Source organism: Alligator mississippiensis, chromosome 11 (assembly GCF_030867095.1).
Source record: "Alligator mississippiensis isolate rAllMis1 chromosome 11, rAllMis1, whole genome shotgun sequence".
Lineage (NCBI taxonomy): Eukaryota > Metazoa > Chordata > Crocodylia > Alligatoridae > Alligator > Alligator mississippiensis.
Genome location: NC_081834.1, coordinates 53,753,835 through 53,773,744, shown reverse-complemented (window position 1 = coordinate 53,773,744; position 19,910 = coordinate 53,753,835). Strand labels below are relative to the sequence as shown.

The 19,910-nt window shown below is 55.6% G+C and overlaps 1 protein-coding gene across 9 annotated transcripts; it reads right to left on the bottom strand.

The window, feature by feature from the left end:
• Nucleotides 1-4,225: 4,225 nt before the first annotated feature.
• On the bottom strand, nt 4,226-16,164 carry LOC102575249 (butyrophilin subfamily 3 member A3). Of its 9 annotated transcripts, none has more exons than XR_009455697.1 (7): nt 15,678-16,164; nt 14,770-14,923; nt 10,611-10,841; nt 10,017-10,224; nt 5,727-9,813; nt 5,171-5,352; nt 4,226-4,737 (listed from the first exon to the last, which is right to left on the bottom strand). XR_009455697.1 is itself a non-coding variant. In XM_059715088.1 (4 exons), exons 1-4 carry the CDS (start codon nt 5,937-5,939, stop codon nt 4,459-4,461), a joined length of 528 nt encoding a protein of 175 aa, XP_059571071.1. In that variant the 5' UTR covers nt 5,940-6,172; the 3' UTR covers nt 4,226-4,458. The 9 variants fall into 9 exon arrangements, 1 of the variants encoding a protein (XP_059571071.1); XR_009455698.1 differs by lacking the exon at nt 14,770-14,923 and having other exon boundaries at nt 10,017-10,130; nt 10,202-10,224; nt 15,678-16,163; XR_009455694.1 differs by lacking the exon at nt 14,770-14,923 and having other exon boundaries at nt 15,678-15,773; nt 15,937-16,162.
• Nucleotides 16,165-19,910: the final 3,746 nt, after the last annotated feature.

Here is a 19,910-nt window from a genome sequence, read left to right as displayed (position 1 = left end):
ATCCAATTCAATTATTGAGGATTCATTTTATATTCAGGATCATCTTGTATTTGAGTAAATATGGCAGTAGCCAGTCTAGTGTCTGAGGGGGCCAAGGACAAGGGAAGTCCAGCTGCAATTTGGTCGAGGGAAAGCAGAAAACACTGGAGGCTGCTAAGCCCAAGTCAAGCCAGGCAGGCAGCATGTTACAGTAGAGAAGCAGAAACCTGAGGCCTGCCCACATAGCGAGCAGAGTCTGGGTTCAGCTGTCTGACAGCTGCAGCACAGGAAAGAGTGGCAACAGGCCACAGTCCAAGCTGCTTGTAGACCAAAGTCCTATGAAGTAATTGTAAATGTAGGTTAGCAGATGAGAAGAAACAGTAGAGGGCTGCAGAGCATCAAGCCAGAGAGACCAGTGCCCAGATAACTCTCACTGAGCCCTCACCATCAGCTGGCAAGAGATCAGAGTTGGACACAAAGAAAAATACAGGTGGAGCTATGAAAGCCAACACCAGTGGGAAGACCCAGCGGGATAGGACAAATCCTGCTCCTGGAGCTGTGTCAAACAGGCAGTGGGAGACTGGCCCCCAAGCAACGAACTGCAATGACCATGAGACTTAGGAGGCTCCATGTGCACTGGGCTGAAGGAGGAGACCTGCCCCCTCTCCCTTCCCATTGTGGGCCATTTTGCTGGCAACCTTTAGCCCCTGAGTTGTGCACCCCTCTCCATCCCTATGTTCCCACCATTTTCCTTTAGTATAAGGAAACATGTAGCAAGCTAAAGGGCAACTGGGGCCTGCAACTCCCTGGTTTCCAGCAACAACCCTTCACACAGGTGTGATCGGGTCCCAATCAGACATGTGGGAATGGTTCAGTTGTGTGTGTCCAGACCCACAGGAGCAGCCTCCCTGCTTCACTTTTTGGAAACAGAAGGATGTGATCACACAAATGTATCCACCTCCCTCCCACCATTATGGTGCAATGGGGTGCTCAGATCCTTCCACAGAACAAGTCCTGACTGAAGCGATGCAGTCACAGCAGCAGCTGTGGGAAAGAAGACTTCAGTTCTCGAAGGAATTTGAAGTCAACCCAAGTTACCTTGCCCTCCCATCTGACCCATCCTGCACACTCCTACATTGCTGATGGAAGCTGCAGCATGAGCGCTGTGTGCCCGGCCCTCGGATTTAGGTCTGTCTCACAGAAGAGCTTCAGAGCCTCCCCGTGTTCCCCACACACCACCTTCCCCCTGGTCCCCATAGCTGATGGCACACTTGAGTGCTTGCCTATTTCTACAACATTCACCAGCTGCCTGTTTGGGCCCCGGTTCCTCCCGAGAAGGCTCTGTGTGCACTGAGGGCAGGTGACATCTGTCTTGGCCCCCTCCTGCCACTGGGCAATGGAGGCTGGACAGAAGTTGTGCCCACAGCCCGCGGTCATCACCAGGTCATTGAAGAACTCCAGGCCGACAGAGCAGGCCCCTTCGTCAGGGAGGTTTTCCACAGCGCTCTCAGTGGCCATGGCTGTGGGAATGGAAGAGTCCCTGAGCTCAGAGCAGGGCTTAGACTTGAGCAATAGTTGGATGTTTCAACCCTTAGATTCCTGGTGATTGTTAATCCTATGTGAAGAGGTGGTGAGGACAAATGGAATGGAAACAAAATGGGAAGCTTCTTAATCTACTACCCAATAATTGGAAACACAGAGCACCTCTAGGTGAGCCTGCTGTAACCCAAAAGATTTCCAGCATAAAACTCTCCTGCTGGGCTAAGAATTGCATGAAAAGTGGTCTGGAGAAAATAAAACCAACAAATGCTTTCCCCTGATTAACCTCCCATCATAGTTAATGTTCCAAGGTCTGAGATGGCAAATACCTCAGACCTGCTGCTGGGCCTGGATGGACCCCTTGCTGCCTCCCCCAGTGACAGGCATGGGGAGGTATCTCTTGGGCTGGGGTATAGCCAGGATCCCCTCCTGGACCCTGCACAGGGATCAGTGGGATCTGAGCCTCCAGCTTTTACCTATGAGACCCAAACATACTACATGGTCTTTCATGCCCCACAGTGTTCAGTCTCTGCTCAAAGACTCTGCCAGCTCCCCAACGTCCTAGGTCTTGCTGCATGTCCTTTACTCTGTGATGTCCTGCTCTCTGGTTTCAGCAGGTTGTTGCAAAAAAGTGAAACCTTTGGTCTCATTTCTTCATGGCATCCCAAATTCCACACATTTGGTGAGGATTTCACTGACCTGCCTCAAACCTAAATGTGTCCTCAATATGCAGAGGTGGAAAACACCTGACAAGAAGGTTAGTGGAGTTCCTGCCTCACCCTCAGTACCCCGTGGCTTCTGCAAGGGAGGGAAGTGGGGCTAACAGACCTTCCCTGCACCCCACAATATATTTTCCCAGCTGTGGCAATGGCGGGAGGCAGATTGAAGGCAAATCTCCAATAATAAGATTCTATACCTGGAAAACTATAGAATCATTTTTAAAATGTTTTTCATATATCCAATTTAATTATTGGGGGTTCATCTTATATTCAGGATCATCTTGTACTTGAGTAAATATGGCAGTAGCCCAGCCCAGACACTGTTGAGGCCAAGGATGAGGAATCGGACTCCCATGAGAAACGCCTGGCTGCAACCCGGTAGAGGGAAACCAGCACTGGCACAGGCCAAAGTCAAAGCTTCTGGTGGAACAAAATCCTACAAAGTAATTGTAATTCAAGGTCAGCGGATGAGAAGAAACTATGGAGGACTGCAGAGCAGCAACCCAGAGACCCCAGCACCCAATAAAGAAGAGACCAGTGCCCAGATCATACTCATAGAGTCTGCACAATCAATTGGCCAGAGAGTCAGATGCAGTGCTATAGCAAGCGGGGTGGGCTAGCAGGGCAACTGCCCTGGGCACTGAAGTGAATTGGGTGCCAATAGGCGCTGCCCAGCCAGGTCGGTGTGGAGGATGGAGCTGTGAGTGGCTCATTTGCGGGGCACGGGGACATTGGAAGAGCAGCTCCTGCTGCTGCTTGCACCCCTAGAAAGCATGGGGGTGGGGTGGGGTGGTCTGCCTCCCTGGATCAGTGCATGACTGAGGGTAGGCTGCCACTGCAGGCTTTGTCCCAGGTGCCAAATTATGGTGCTTTGGCACTGGTCTGATGCAAAAAAGAATAGATGTGGTGCCCTAAACGCCATCACCAGCAGGAAGACACAGCAGGATAAGACAAATCCTCCTTCTGGAGCTGTGTCAAACAGGCACTGGGAGACTGGCCCCCAACCAGCAAACTGTAATAACCATGAGACTTAGGAAGGACAAGACCTCCCCCCTGCCCTCCATCCCCATTGTCGGTGATTGTGCTGGCAACCTTTCGCCCCCCCCAGTTGTGCACCCTTCTCCACCCCTTTTCCTTTAGTATAAGCAAACATGTAGCAAGCTAAAGGGCATCTGGGGCCTGGTACTCCTTGGTTTCCAGCCACAGCCCTTCACACAGGTGTGATCGGGTCCCAATCTGGTGTGCTCAGATCCTTCAACAGAACAAGCCACTAACCTGCCTGGTCAACGCCTCTCCATGCTCCCCACACACCACCTCTCCTCCGGTCCCCATAGCTGATGGTACACTCGGGTGCTTGCCTATTTCTACAACATTCGCCAGCTGCCTGGGGAAAGTCTGTCTGCACTGAGGGCAGTTACTGGCCTCCCAGCCCCATCCCGCCACTGGGTGACGTAGACTGGGCAGAAGTTGTGCCCGCAGACCATGGTCATCACCGGATCCCTGAACAACTCCAGGCAGACGGAGCAGGTCCCTTCATCGGGAAGGTTTTCCACAGCGCTCTCAGCAGCCATGGCTGTGAGACGGGAGGAGTCAGGGTTCATCTCACTTTCCTGAGCTCCGAGCTGGGCTTGGACTAGAGCAAGAGCTGGATGTTTCCTTTCTCTACGTGGCTCTGACTGTCTGTCTACCTGTTGGGAGTCCCTGGGTGAAACCCTTCGATTCCTGGTGAAAACACCTGACAGGAAGGTTAGTCGCGGTGCCATGTGTTTGCCACAATGGAGCGAGGAGGCTTGTGGGTGAGTATGAGCTTGGCCCACCTTCATTGGCCTCGTGGTGAAGAAGGCCACGGTCCAACACCAGGCCCAGGAAAAGCAGTGTCCACCCCACAGCGGATGTCCTGTTGTGTGAGCCCGAGCAAGGAGCCAATGCAGAGCAGATGTAGGGAGAGAAAAGGGGAGTGAAGGCCCAAGAAATAAAGCCATTGCAAACCCCAGGTGAGATATTTATTGAGATCTCTGGACATGAAGCCACAAGGGGCGCAGGGCCAGGCCGTACAAGGGAACCGTCCGTGTCGGAGGAGCCGGATGCAGGGAGGCGCCTGCCCTGAGTGAAACTCTTCCAGCTCGGAGAAGCCCCAGCCCAGGGGCCTTTGCTGCACGGGAAAAACCAGCTCAAGCACAGACCAGCCCAGCAGCTTCCCACAGGCAGTGCCAGGCTGGGCTCAGGCTCCAGACCAGGCGGCCCCCCATCCACACCCCCAGCCCCAGCCAGGCTCTGGGCAAAGGGCACCCAGAGGCACTTGGCCCTGAGCCCCAGTCCTGGGCTGCTGGCACTGCAGGGGGTAGTGGCCACAAAGCTGGCGGCGTCCCCAAGGGTCTGTTCCGGTGGCCGCCCTCAACTCCTCCAGGGTCATCGAGAGCCAGGACAGACCGGCCTGGTGCTGCCTGCTGCAACGGGATGGGCTTGTCGGTACAGATGGCATCTCGCACCAGGGCAGCTCCTGGGGGCAGAGGAGGGGATGGGAAGCCAGAGCAGCCCATTTCCCCATGTGGGAGGTACACTCCCTGGCTGCTCCCACCCATCATTCAATGGCACAGTTTGAGCAAAGATCCAGCCCCCTATGCCCAGACCCAAACTCAGGGCCGGATTCTGTCCCCAGCAAAGGAGGCCAGCGGGAAGGTGAAGATCGGGGCCTCGGTGTCAGCATCGAGAAACAACACCTGCCCCCCCGCACAGTCCAGACAGACCCGCACCCTCCTGGGCGCCCGGTGCAGGGACAGGCGAGTGGGAGCAGGGGCCGTGAGAGCCTGGAATAGATCCCCACAGCACTGCACTGCCCAGATCCCCTCTGCAGGGCTAAATCTGATCCCTCCTTCCCCCAATACAGAGTCTCTAGCAACCCCCATGGCCCAGAACCCCTGCTGCCACCCCACCTCCACCTCCCAGCAGTGTCTCCCCCAGGTGAATCCCTCATGGCCCAGCACACACGAGTATATATCAAATCTCTTAGGAATGTAAGGCAGATGCTGGTGTGTGCCTTCACGTCTCACACTTCTCCAAACCGCAGACAGAACAAGGTAGGGATTTGCCGTGTCTGGATCCAGAGTCACCGTCGCTGGCAGAGAGAATGGCAGCGTCAGGGCAGAGCTCAGCCCGGGGCAGACGGGCCGTTCCTCCCCCTCCCCACCAGCCCCGTCCTTCTCCGACCGTCCTGGGCCCCCGCAGCTGCCTTTGCCCTGGGCCCGGGGGCTGAGCACCGACGGCCCCACAGCTCCTCAGCCTGGCACGGGGGAGAGCCCCTGGCCTGGGGGAAAGGGAGCAGGTAGCTGCAAATCCATAGGCAAGGAGAGAAATTCCAGCCCAGTGCCCCAAGTCCCAGCGCGGGGGGTTTGGTGCTGGGCTGGGAGAGGGTTTGCCTCTTGTCCAGGGGCAGCCGTGGGCTCTGCTGGATCATTGTGTTAATGCTGGGACCAGCTCCCCAGCGCTTACCCTTTGTGTACGATTCCTGTGGTCTCCCTTTGCCCTTCTCCAGGGCGGATGGCAGAGTCTCTGCAGGGGAAAGGGGCACAGACATTAGACCTCCAACATGTGATGGGCTGGCTGGCAGTGACCTAGCCCAGGGGGTTTGAAAGGGCAAAAGGTGATTGGAGGACTTGGGATTCCCTTTCCTCATCAATCAGGCCCCAGAGACTCACCCCTCATGTCCTCTGATTGGCCCCTTGGGTCACCTGGAGAGGGATAAAAGGGGTAGTGTGGCTGACTCAGGGAAGAGACCAGTGAGGCACCATGAGGAAGGAGCGTCAAAGAGCTGGTAAGAGCTGAGCCAGCGGCGGGAGCAGTTGCCCCAGAAGAGCCTGAAGGAGCAGGACCTGCAGGCAGCAGTGGGACCCTCAGCAGAGTGGCATGTGGCCGGCAGGAGAGGCGTCCTGCTGGGCTCTAGGATCCCCTACGAGAGGCTGTGGCCAGCAGGAGAGGCTTTCCGCTTCAGCAAGGATCTGAGCAGTGACCTGAGAGGTTCCCAGCTCGGCTTCCAGCTCCTCCAATCAGAGGCCAGGCAGCTTGACCTGAGGCCGGGACTCCTGGAAGGTCAAGACCCCTAGCAGCATAGAGCAGTGCCAGCACTGGTGGCTGTGTGGCAGTGTTTCTGCCTGCCACCTGGGACATCCAAGTTCAAGTCCCAGCTTTGGTGACTTGGGGCAAGTGAGCTAACAAGGAAAAATTCCTCTTGCAAGGGGAGGGGCCATTGTGTTTTCCCCCTTTCTCCCCCTCCAGGTACCTAGACCCTATATTTCTTTGTCCTTCGACATTTTGTGCCTTTTTATATTTCCCTAACCAGTATTGTTTGCTCTGTTGTTTGTGTTTTATATTTTGTTAACCCTGTCTTTTGTCAATGATTGTAAGCATCTAACCTTTGTTGAATCCTGCCCCTTGGGGCATTGTGGTGTCCACTATACCCCCCTGAGTATGCCTGTTATGTTCCCTCATTAAAAGGTATATGGTTAAGTCCCCAGTGGTGGTCTGGCTCTGCTCTATAGGGGGAGGAGAGTCCCTACACCTCCCACAGCACCTGTGCACCTGCTCTGATCCCTTCAAATTGGAGAGGGGGTACCTTTTGGAATACCGCCTGGGTTACAAGAGTCTGGTTCACACTTCAAGCTGGGACCTGCCTTGGTCCTGAGCCCCCAAGACGGAGCAGGGGCACTGGGGCAGCTCCTCCCCTGCTGCTGGGACTGTGGCGGCAGAAACTGCCTTCACATCTCCCTGCTCCCCTGCAGCGCGGCCTCCTCTCCTAGGACAGGGTGGGAGGGAGCTGCAGTTGCAGGCAGAGGAGTAGGGGGAGAAATGTAACAGCCATGGACCCAGGGGAGCTCAGTACCCAGCCCATCCTGCCCCTTAGACATCAGGGAGAGCCACTCACTCATTGACAGAAAGGGACAAGCAGCAGGGTGTAACAGGTATCCGCTCTGGGCCGGCCTAAACGTGGCCCACACACCTGTTCCTAGGGCAACCACCCACCTACTCGCCTGCCATGCCTTGTTGTTAATTGATGTTAATTAGCAGGAGGCTGCCCTTGTACAGCCCCGTGGCCAGGGGGTGCTACCTGCAGCTCCGTTTCCTCCCTTACACTGCAGTCCACACCTCGCCGATGGAATAGCCGTTGTCTCAGCTCTATCACTATCTGGCCCCCTCTCGTCCTCTCTGGGCTTTCCTTCCTTTGATACACGCTCCCTCCGGTGCTAGGGCTCTCTGTGGCTCTCTCTAACTGTGCCCTCTTCTCCGGGGCCTTACCTACAATGCTGCCTCCTCTCTGGGGCCTCCATGTCCACACTGGGACTTCTCAATAATGACACCCCTCTCCGGGGCTCACCGCGCCCACACTGGGGCTTCTCCATAAGGCCGCCCCCTCCCTGGGGCTTCTCAGTAATGTTGTGCCCTCTCTGGGCTTGCCGCACCCACACTTGGGCTTCTCAGTAGTGTCCCCTCTCCGGGGCCTTCTCAATGATGCTGCCCCCTGCTTTCGGGCCGGGGTCTATGCACCCCGAATGCTGCACCCTCACCAGCGCTGGGGTCCTCACACTCCACTGTGAGTCCCCTCTGAGGCCTCCCCCAACCCCTAATAGCCTCACCCAAACCACTGGTGATAAACAACAACACAAAAATGCAAGCCCACCAGCTATAACTTAGACAGAAGCTGCCTGGCCATAACAACGCTCAAACCTACTGGGAAATACTCCATCCCTCCCATGAGAGAGCTCCTTCCTTCATGGTTGCTGGCAGGAAACCACCTCTGGCCTCAGCTCCTTGGGTTTATAAGGGAACCAGCCCCTGCCCCTTCTGGTCAGCTGACCTTCCCTGTTTGCCCTGGCAACCCACAGCTGGGCTCCTTCTTCCCTGCTAGGGCTCTTTCCCCAGCAGTTTTTTTCCCTTCATAGGAGCAGGGCACCTCAGCGCTCTGTGACACGGGGGTAGAAGGGGAGCCCAGGAGAAGGGGTTAAACTTTGCAATTCTCTTGTTCACAGGCAAGGGCCAGCACTGGCTGGGGAAGTCCAGGGGTCCAGGCAGAGTCCCCCTCTGCTCCAGCGGCCCCTGTGGGGATGCAGGATACCAGAGGTGCAGCTTCACCCGGGACACCCCCACCTGCCTGCTCTGCTCCCTCCCTGCTCCTCTCCTTCCCGTTGGGAGCCCTCCCCCCTGTACCTCTGGGGTCAAGCCAGCAGGATCCAAACCTGACAGCCTGCCGCATGTTCAGTTTTGGCTCTTAACTTTGGTGGCCTGACATGAGGCACTGGGGGCTCGCTCTGAGTGGGGCAGGGCCCCGCAGCTCCCACCACCCCAGCTGCAGGTGCCCATGCTGAGCAGCGTTGGAGCAGCAGCGGCCTTCAGCTTAGGACCCAGGTCCCCCAGAGAAGCCCTGGTTCATTAGTGATTTGCCCAAAGGCAAAGAGAGGCCCTTGTCTTGTGTCTTCATTCCTGCTACCTGCGATATGAGTCCAGCACGTTCAGTTTATCTCCCAATTAAAAAAGATGCTGGCTCTAAATTAGAACCAACTGCTTGTCTCATCCTCCTCAACACGGACACTTCCCTCTTCCCTTTCGCAGCCCCCTTCTCAGTACCTTGAAACTTCTTTAAAGTCTCCTAGAGAGCTAAATTTTGTCCAGAGAAGACACCGAGTCTCGTTTTCCAGCTCTGGGCAAATCCCCTCTGGCAGCTGGAACTGCTCCTTCTTGTACCTGGGAACAAACTAGTCCGTGTTATTTGATTTTCTTTTTGCAGCTCAGCTTCCTGGTAAAATCATTGGGTGGATGGAGAGACCTGGAGACTGACTCTGGCCATGTGCCTCAGCTGCAGGGGCAGGGGCAGCACAGACAGTGGCAGTGGCAGCTACCCCAGCAGGAACTGATAAATTTTCTTCAGCTCCAAAATGCGCAGGACATTTCCTGGGATCAGAAAGGAGCTGAGACTTCATGGGTAGTTGGCTCAAGCTCTGGTGGCTGTCATGACCCAATGATTGTGTGTGCGCTTCGGCACTGCAGAATTATTTCCCGCCACATGGAGCTTTCTTTGCACGGTGCAATTCTCAGCTGCAGAGAGAAAACCCCGGTGCAAAGGAGTTCCTGCCACCTGTATGTAAATTTGTTTCCCACTATTGGCTGTTTCTAAATTATTCCCACGTGGTGGCTAGCGATTGGCTTGCTAGTCGTATAAGAGGTTTGAGCAGTTTCCGCCCAAGTTGTAGAGGACTCCACAACCATCTCGTGGGGACTCTGAGCACGCGGCAGAGTAATAGAAACTTTGTGTGTGTCTCAGAGGAGTTCGGCGGCCTGATCAACCACCAACCTCTTCCCGTCTCATTCGTTAAATTCTTAAGACGTATCTATGGTTTTGCGCGCTCGTCAAGGGTATCCAGAGCTCTGTTGTGTTTGTTTTTGCGGAGCCTAGCAAACTCCATGCGTGTGTCTTCGGTGGAGCCTAGCAAACTCCATGCGTGTGTCTTCGGTGGAGCCTAGCAAACTCCACTTGTGTTTGTCTGTAACTGCAACTCAAGAAAGTTTTTCCTGCCTGCACTGCAACCACCTACGGTGTAAGTAAAACAATCTTTAATTAACCGCTATGAGTCCATGCCTAATTCTAGTCCATCGTGCAAAAGTGCCCGCCCTACCATTGTGGGCTCCTGGTCACAGCCCGCCACGCGCCCCCGAAAGCCTCGGACTGCTCCCGGCCCGCACAGTGGCCAGGACTATTCCCCGAGGACAAGAGGGGGAAAGCCCAGATTATACCTTACAGTTTTCAGGCTGCCAGTGCCCAAAGCTGTCACTTCCCCGAGCAGAAGAGGGGGACGTTCATGCTTCCCACCTCAGGGACAGTCCCAGCGCTTGCTGTGCTGTGGTGCCCTGCAGGGATGTGCCCATTGCATTGTCTCCAGGACCCTTCCCTCTACGGGGAGTCAGGTGGAGCCACGTACCTGCTCAGCGTGCTCCTCATGTCCTAAAGGGAGAGACAAAGATGCAAGAGTGAGCTCAGTGCCATGAGCCACAACTAGGGACCCCCTACCCACAGGGAAGCACTTTTTCCTCAGACTCTGTGAGTCCCACACACAGAGGATCTGGGGAAAGTTCAGCCCCTTTACAAGTCCATTTTAGTGACCCTCAAGAGGTGTAAAATACAGCAGTCGTGTACCTTGGGTAGTGGACATGCACAGGGCAGCAGCAGCTGGGGCTGATATTCTGCATCTCCCATCACTGCCACCACGTGCCTGTCAGGGGCCATTGCCCTTGTCGCCCCTCCTCAGGAACACACCTGGTCCCAGCAAACCCAAGATTTAGGCCTTTCCCTCCCCTGCACTGGGACTGGAGACATTTCATGTACTTCACCTGCAGGAGGTCACTGGCGGCCTGCTGGCACTTCCCCTCCAGCTCCCTGATCAGGTTGGCGAGATGGGAAATCTCCTCGGAGAGTTGGGTGACAGTCTCCCCCTGACTCTTCTCAATGCTGCTCTCCACCTCTCCCAGCTCAGCCAGCATGAGTTGCTCTTGTTCCTCCAGAAACTGGCGCAGTCGCTCAAATGCAGCCACAATCTTCTGCCTCTCGGCTGCTGCCTTTTGCTGCCATGAAGAGAGAGAAACCACGTCAGGGAGAGCAGCCGCTTTGGGGAGAGTCAGGCAATAGTTCATAAGGCCCTGTGGTCCTGACTGTCTCCACGGCTGGGACCCCCAACTTCCCACCGTCTGGAGCAGAGCTAGAGGTTGCTCAGGTCTGGGGCCCTGCCTGGGATCTCTCCACTCTATTAATTTTGCAAAGGTTTTTTCTGTTTCCCTGAGAGCTAAGACCTGATGGAGGGGAGAAGTCCATGGCTCTCAGCAAGGAAAGCTTTACTCTCATCATCAGTGATCCTGGTTTTTTCTGTTTAAAAATCCCAAATTTGCTGATCATGGTCGCTGTAAGCATCAGGATGCCTGCGTCAGGGAAGTCAACCTGCGGCACTGGAGTTGGTGCCATCATGCGGGTTTTGGCTTCTACAATCATGATCCGCACTCCCATGAGAGAGGCATGCTGGGACAAGATGGACTTCATCTCTCTTTGAAAGGTAAGTGTTCTCTCACAGGTTGACTGATCTCCTCTGAAGGGTTTTAAACTAGGTTCATCGGGGGATGAGGAAGCAGAGGATAAGGAAAACCTAGGATCAGTGAGCCATAAGCAATGCACTGGATCAGCCCAGGTAGGCACTAAGGTAAGCACTACAGGGTCCGATAGACATCAGGACAGGGGGAGGTACCAAGGGCACCCATCAGGGGACTTAAATGTCTCTACACTAATGGTAGGAGCATGGGGAACAAGCAGGAGGAACTTGCACTCCTGCTTGCAAGCAACAACTTTGACCTGGTTGGACTAATTGAAACCTGGTGGGACCCTACTCACAAGTGGGCAGTAGGCATTGAGGGTTACAGGTTGTGCAGACGGGATAGAGTGGGGAAAAAAGCAGCAAGGCGGGGTGTTGCTCTCTATGTTAAGGAACAATATACATCCTCTATAATCAAGATGGCATCAGAGGAGGGCCAAACTGAGGTATTGTGGGTCAGGATACAAGGGGGTTGGGGGGAAAGGGACTTGGTAGTGGGTGTCTACTATAGACTGCCACACCAGGAGGATGAGCTAGACCTGCAATTCTCCAGACAGCTCTCAGAGGCTGTACAGTTGAGAGATACAGCTGTCATAGGTGACCTCAACTACCCTGACATCTTCTAGGAGGAGTAATCAGCCAAATCTAACTGCTCACGGAGATTCTTAACTTGCATACAGGACCTCCACCTAACGCAGGAGGTATACGATCCCCCTAGGGGAAACACCTTGCTGGACTTGGTGTTAGCTACAGGGGATGACCTGGTGGGGGATCTGCAGGTACAAGGTACCCTAGGGGAAAGTGACAATTGATTCATATAGATTCATAGATGCAGGATTGGAAGGGACCTGAGCAGATCATCAAGTCCGACCCCCTGCCCTGGGCAGGATTGAATACTGGGCTCATATGACCCCTTGTAAGTTTAAGCTCATATGACCCCAGCTAGGTAGTTATCAAGCCTCCTTTTAAAGACCCCCAAGGTAGGAGCCAGCACCACTTCCCTTGGAAGCTGGTTCCAGGTCCTAGCCGCCCTGACTGTGAAGTAATGCTTCCTGATGTCTAGCCTGAACCTACTCTCAATCAACTTGTGGCCGTTATTCCTTGTTACTCCAGGAGGCACTCAGAGGAACAGGGTCTCACCCATTCCCCTCTGGTCCCCCCTGGTAAGTTTATAGACGGCCACCAGATCCCCTCTCAGCCTTCTTTTGTAAGGGCTGAACAGGTTCAGGTCCTGTAGCCACTCCTCATAGGGCCTGCCCTGCTGCCTCCTGACCATGCTGGTGGCCCTCCTCTGGACCCTCTCAATGCTGTCCACATCCCTCCTGAAGTGTGGCGCCCAGAACTGGACACATTACTCCAACTGTGGCCTGACCAATGTTGAATAGAGGGGGAGGATCACTTCCTCGGACCTGCTCCTGATGCATCTGTGGATGCATGACAAGGTGCTGTTAGCCTTGCTGACCACGTCCTCACATTGGCAGCCCATGTTCATTTTAGAATCGATAAAGACTCCAAGATCCCTTTCTGCCTCTGTGCTTTTGAGAAGGGAGTTCCCCGCCAATAGGTATGCTGCTGCTTCCTACTGCCTAAGTGCAGCACCCTGCACTTGTCAGTGTTGAATCCCATCCTATACACATTCGCCCACCCCTGTAACCTGTCCAGGTCCACTTGTATCCTGTCCCTCCCTTCTAGCGTGCCCACCTCACCCCAAATCTTGGTGTCATCAGTGAATTTAAACAGGGTGCTTTTCACCCCCTCATCCAAGTCAGTAATAAAGAAATTGAACAGTGCGGGCCGGAGGACCAAGCCCTGGGGGACTCCACTGCCCACATCCCTCCAGTCAAACATGACCCATCCACCACCACTCTCTGGGTGTGGCCCCCTAGCCAATTTGTGACCCATTTGACTGTGTAGGCATCAATGGCACAGTCCACCTCACTTTTTAATGAGAATGGGGTGGGAGACAGTGTCAAAGTCCTTCCTGAAGTCCAGAAAGACTACATCCACCGTGACACTCGTGTCCAATGATTTTGTGACCTGATCGTAGAAGGCAATCAGGTTGGTCTGACAGGACCTGTCCTTAACAAACCCATGCTGGTTTGCCCTTGAGCATCCTCCCACTGCTGGTCCCTCGCAGATGTGCTCCTGGATAATCTTCTCAAAGAGCTTCCCCAGGACCGAGGTAAGACTAACGGGTCTATAGTTGCCTGGGTCCTCCCTCCTCCCTTTTTTGAAAATGGGGACCACATTGGCCTTCCAGTCTTCTGGCACCTGGCCAGAGCACCACGAGTGCTCGTAAAGCTGTGCCAGGGGCCCCTCAATGACCCCTGCCAATTCCCTCAGCACCCTGGGGTGGAGAGCATCTGCACCTGCTGATTTGAACATGTCGAGCCCCTCCAGAAGTTCCCTAACTCGGTCCACCCTAGGCCTGGCCAAGTCTCCCCTGAGTCCATCCTGAATACCGGTGGGGGAAAAGTCCCGGTCCTTGCTCAGAAAAATGGAGGCGCCTGCAGCCAATCTCACCGACTAGGGGGAGGGGGACCCTCCCATGACTGACTGCCGACCAGGAAAACAACCATGGTGTTCCCGGAAGTGGCCGTGGCACTTCATCCAGTGTTCCCACTCCCCGGCTGGCGCTTGCAGGCGGGACACCAATGCTCCCGCCTGCCCTCCCTGCCCATTGCCTAAGCAGGGAGTGCTGGCTGTGAGGAGGTGCACCAGCGCTCTCAGGGGGTGCACATGTACCCCCTATGCATTGTGACTCCCTTCCAATCCTCTCTATATATAGAGAGTTATCAACTGAACACAATTTTTTATTGATATGTTTACAATTTTAAAGCAATTTGGAAGACTACCATTACCTTAATCATTATAATAAAATAATTTCTAAACACCTATATATTTCTAAATACCTATATATTTTTGGATTTAAGTTTGTTTTTTTAATCATAGAAAACCAGAGACCCCCTGCCCACTTCACTGACAAGGATGCAGGACCAGCCTCCCCTGGTGCTGAGCAGCCCTGATATCCTCATGCTCCTGACTCATAAGCCACGGACATCCCCCAGCTCTGACAGGACCTCTCAATCCCGACCTGCAGCCCCCTGCCCCTGCGGATGCCACTCACTCCCGATCTGTAGCCCCTCACTCCACAGCTCCCTGTTCCCAGTGGGACATAAGAGGGGGAATGGGGTGGGGCATATGCCCTCCCCCAAGTTTATGCACCCACGGCAGGTCACGGGGCTGCAGCCTGGCCACACTAGCATGGGCAGGATCCGCCTCCATGACCCAGCAGGCAGGACCCAGCATGGGAAGGCAGAGTGGAGCGGTGAGACTCGGTGCCCCCGCCAATGCTCCTGTATTGCCAGCAGCACAAGGAGTAACAGAGCTGTGGTAGGCTGCACTGTCCTCACCTCCTCCCACTGTGAGCTGCTTGCACGCTGGGCTCTGGTTGTACCCTGGTGGGGAGGTGGAGTTGGGGGGCCCTCCAAAGCCAGGTTCTGCCTGCTGGGACATTAAGGTGGCTTCTGCCCATGCCCATCTGGCCAGCTTCAGTCCTGTGCAACACTGTGGGCACAGAAATATGGAGGAGCATATGCGCCCATGTGCCCCTGCAGTGCATCGCCTATGGTGCCAGATCCCACCCCAGAAGTGCGTGCAACATTGGGGAGCCACCTCCCCTGCTAGCCCCTGCACCATCCCACCAAGCCACCCGTACTTCCATCCTCGGGGCCCTGCAGTTTTACATTACTGCCCTGGCCCCAGGTCCCATACACCACCCTAGCTTGGCAGCGCTCTCAGCCCCAGCAGCGAACCCTGCCCCACTTCCTCCCTCAGTCTGGGGGCTCGGCGAGAACTGCTGCTGCCACCTCAATCTTCGTCCCCCCCCACTCTCCCCGCATTGCCTATACCCCCCATAGACTTACCCACAGGGAGCTGGGGCAGCTGCTCTCCACCACGCTGCCTGGCTACCAAGCATGTCTGCCCATGAGCGCATGCACATGGTTCCCCCTGCCCGTGACTGTCCTCCTCCCACCCCCCAACCCCAAGCAGGCTGCAACTCTGCTAGCCTGCAAGGGGAAACCTGCCATTTGCCATGGTGTTCCCCTTTAAATGAGATATCCACGTTTTCTCACTGCAAACAGAAAACCCAGATTCCTGCTCATCACTGTGGGTTTGCAAGGCCTGGCTGCGTGCACCTGCCACACCACACTGCAACACATGGTCACAAAATGCCACGGTCACTGTCCCACCAAACATGCAGAGCAGGAGACGTCCCTTCCTTCCTCCCCCAAGTCAGCTGGACCCCAGCAGCACCCACCTGGTATTCCTGGTGTTTCTGACTTTCATTCCCTCGCAGTGCTTCAAGTCCCTCCCTCTCTCCCCTTAGCAGCTGCAGCTGAGTCTGAATTTGTTGCTGAGGTAAGAAAAATTCCTTGGGTCAGTTTTTCTTGGAGGGGAGAAGCTGGAGTCTCTTCCCCGCACCATAACCAAGAGGGCTGCTTGAGGGTGCTCTGTAAGTGCAAAACCAGGAAAGCCCATGTGCTCAGGCTGGACCAGCAGCTCCCAGTACAGCTCACCCATTGCCTGGACGCAGCACCGAATAGTGTGCGCTGAACACAGCTGGAGCAGCAAGCAGCCAGTTTCCAGCTGGATTGTGGAGCCAGCTCCTGCCCAGCAGGAAGAGCACATAGAAAAATGGAGCCGGTCCTAGGGAGGTGCCACAAGGCAACACTGCAACCAGTGGGAAGTGCAGACTGTCAGGGACATGCACTGAACAGAAAATAACACGGCCTTGAATCCACCGTAGTCGACAGTGCAGAGTGCCAGCCAGTCTTAGGCAGCTGGGCCGGACAAGACAGAGATTAGGTCTCTGGGCACTGAAATGAAGAAACTCAGAGGTGAGACACCAGTCCTGAAGTATCACAGCCCAGCAGTACAGCTACAGCTACAGCTACAGCTACAGCTACAGTGAGATGCCTCATAGGTGATGCGGGGAGAGTGGGGGGGATGGAAGATTGAGATGCAGGACCAGCACAGCATGGCATTTTGTAGCCAGGCCTGGACAGAGACAGGGGAAGGAGGTGCTCAGATACAAAAGAAGGTTCTGGCCGTGCTCCCTGGACTGGGGCAGTGCCACCACGTCCCCTCTGGACCCAGCATTAGCCCTGAAGCCCCCGGCACCAATGCAATGCGCATTACTGAGACTTGTGCAACGCGCCGGGAGCATCGGCTGGGGGAAGTGGCTGCTCGTGGCAGATCCCGTGAGCAGGGCCTGCCCTCCAGAGCATGCCACGTGGGCTCTGTCCGAGGGGAACAGAGTCTGTCCACGCGCTACAATCCCCCTGTCCCCAAGGAGACCCCAGGCAGTTCCCAGTGAGGGTTGTAACTACTGAAGGGAAACCAGTGCCGGACACCCCCTGGTTTCAAGACACAGCCCTTCACATACAAGTGTGGGTTATTGCTGCCGCAGTGGTGTTGGAGGAGGTTCAGTTGCTTTGCGTGTCCAGGGCCAGGGGAGCGGCTTTCCTGCTCCATCTGGTTTCAAAAGAAGGATCTGATGACAAGGGCATTCTGGTCCTTCTCGCCTCCCCCCAGCAGGATGGCTTGCACAGAGGCTACAACAAAACAGCCTCTGTGTGCAGTGATGCCATTGTGCAGTGGCTGTGGGGGAGAAAGACCCAGCACCAAAAGGGAGTTGTACATCCCCCACAGCTGCACAGCTGGACTGGGCCCGCATGCCCATACCTTGCACTGCTGTGCAGCCTCCTGGATGGGAGCCGTGGGGTGAGCTCGGTGCGCCCGGGACTCCCGGCAGATCACACACATCAGGACCTGGTCCTTGAAGGACCAGGACCTTGAAGAAGAGCTTCAGAGCCTCCCCATGCTGCTCGCACACCATCTTGCCCCCGGCTCCCCCCGCTGACCCCACACTCAGGCCCTTGACTAGTTCAACTAAGTTGCCCAGCTGCCTGTTTGGGCCCAGGAGCCTCTGGGCAAAGGTCTGTCTGCATTGGGGGCAGGTGACATCCATCTCAGCCCCCTCCCAGCACTGGGTGATGCAGGCTCGGCAGAAGTTGTGCCCACAGCCCATGATCATCACCGGGTCCCTGAACAACTCCAGGCAGACGGAGCAGGTCGCCTCTTCCCGGAGGCTTTGTACAGCGCTCGCCGCGGCCATGGCTGTGAGACAGGAGGGCACGGGGCTAATTTCACTTCCCTGAGCTCAGGGCTGGGCTCACCCTGGGCCGTTTCCTTCCTGCGAAATTAGTCCATTTGTTGCTGAGTTGGTAGGCCCCCCGGGGTAAAGTTCCAGCTCTTGGATTGCAGGGGATCTGGTAACCCTTTGTGGAGAGGCAGCTGGGCACATCTCCAATGAAAAGAAAAGGGAAAGTATTTGAAGCCAGTACCCATTAACAGACTACCCAGCATTTCTCCTTGCACCTGCTGTCAGCCAAGAGCTTTTCATAGTTTCATAGTATTTAGGGGCTGGAAGGTACCTTCCAGATCATTAGGCCCAGTCCCCCTGCATTGGGCAGGAAAGACCGCTGGAGCCAGATGACCCAAGCAAGATGGGCGTCAAGACGCCTTTAGAAGATTGCCAGGGTGGGTGACTCAGGGTTGTCAGGACTATTCTTTGGGGCTGAGAACTGCCAAAATCTCAGTTTTACTTGAGCGTGTTCAGTTTTCCATGGGGGCAGTGGGTGGGGAAGATGTAAATGAAAAAAAGAAAGAAAAATAAGCCAGCTCTCCTCTCCATTGAATCTGATTTTTCACATTTCATTTCAATTTCAAAGCTCCAGAGCCTCCTGCCCAACAGCTTGTAGAAATACAGATGACTTCCCACTGCTGGGTTTGATCTCTGCCCTGCTAGCCCCTCAATACCGTTCAAATCTCTGTTCAAGCATTTCCCATTCTCCCCATTTTCCCTGCCAGAAGCAGACCAGGCGGAGGCTGCTCACACCCAGTTTATTTTCCTGGTCCCCCTTAGGCAGCCCAGGGACTCTCCTATGGCTGGAGCTGTGACCGCAGATCTGCATTGTCCTGCGCTGCTGTGCATGGATGGGCCTTTCTTTCCTTCCCTGCACTGCTTACAGCGCAAGACTGAACAGCAACATGATGACCGCTGCTCCTTCACTGCGCGCTTCCCACCCCACGGACCCTTCTTGTGGGATCGGGACAGCCGCAGAGTCGGGAAGGAACAGCCTTGTATTGACAGTCGGGGAGAGCGGCTTCGCCTGCAGCCCAGCTCTCAGCTTCACAACAGCCCCCTTTAGAGACCGTCTCCAAACGATAATTTTTGGCTTCCATGTCCCTACAACCCTGGCAGTCCCCGTTTTTTTCCCTAGACTTTGCCCCATTCCTTCTGGCTACTCCCTGGGCTCCTGCACCTGGGACTTTGCTTTCATTCCCCAAGTTGTCATCACTGGGATTTCCACCTCCCCTGTGTGGGTGGGTCTGTCTGTCCACACAATGGCACCTACCCTGCCTGTGTCACCCCCTCTCCACACCCAGCCCAGCCTCTCCAACCCTTCCTGCAGCAAAAGGCAGGTCGCCAGCTCCCGTTTCTCATTCTTTAACCTCTGGTGCCAGAGGATCATGGGTAACAGCCCTCACCCCTCGTGGCCCGCAGGGACCTGCCCCCAGTGCCCTCCTGGCTCTCCCACAGCCTCATCACACCCCAGAGCATCCCAAGTCCTGGCCCTTTTGAGCTCAGACCCGCTCAGCTCTCACAAACCACTGGGTCCTTCCAGCCTCGAGGGCCTGGGCAGCCTCCTCCCTGGGACAGGCAGCATGAGGCTAGGAGAGAAGTCGTAGCTGATTTCCAGCTGCACTGAGACCCCTGCCTGCCCCAGCCCTGCTCGGGGTCCTAGACCTCAGCACGGCCCCCGCAGCAGGGTGGCTGCATGCTCTGGGATGCTGTGCGAGGAGAGAGGTGCAAGCAGTCTTGTGACGCATGGGGTCGCCGAGTACCCGAACCCATGGGGGCGCAGATCTGCCACTGGGGCTGCGCCAAAGGGGCCCAAACCAGGCAGTCAGAGTCATGTGTCTAATCCCAGATGCTATCTGTGCTCGTGGTCCAGGTCAGGCTGAAGGGCAGTAGTCAGGGAGCCCCGATGCACAACAGAGTAGGCTGGGGTAAGGTGCTGAGGTCAGGGGCTGGAGCAAGGCTGAGGCCTGGAGGGACACTGAGTATGTGGGGATAGCCACAAAGGGAAGCACTTGAGTCTGTGTCTCTGTGACAGTGGCCGAGCCCTGGGACTGAGAGCAGGGCTGGGCTGTGGGGATAGAAAGCAGCAGAGCCCAGAGAATGGGCAGCTGCAGCTCCTTAGATAAAGGCTTGCTGAGGTGCCTTTGGCTCAAAAGAAGGGGCAGCCAGGGGCAGTGTAAATCTGCCCCAAGGCAGGGAGGGCAGCCTGGCCTGGGCAGAGCTGGAGGAAAGGGCTCCCTGTGGGGAGCAGAGAGCAGTGTGGGGGAGCTGGAGCCTGCCGTGGCTGTGCCGGCTGAGGGAGCTCGGCGCGTGGAGCAGGGAAGCAATGCGGGAGACTGGGCA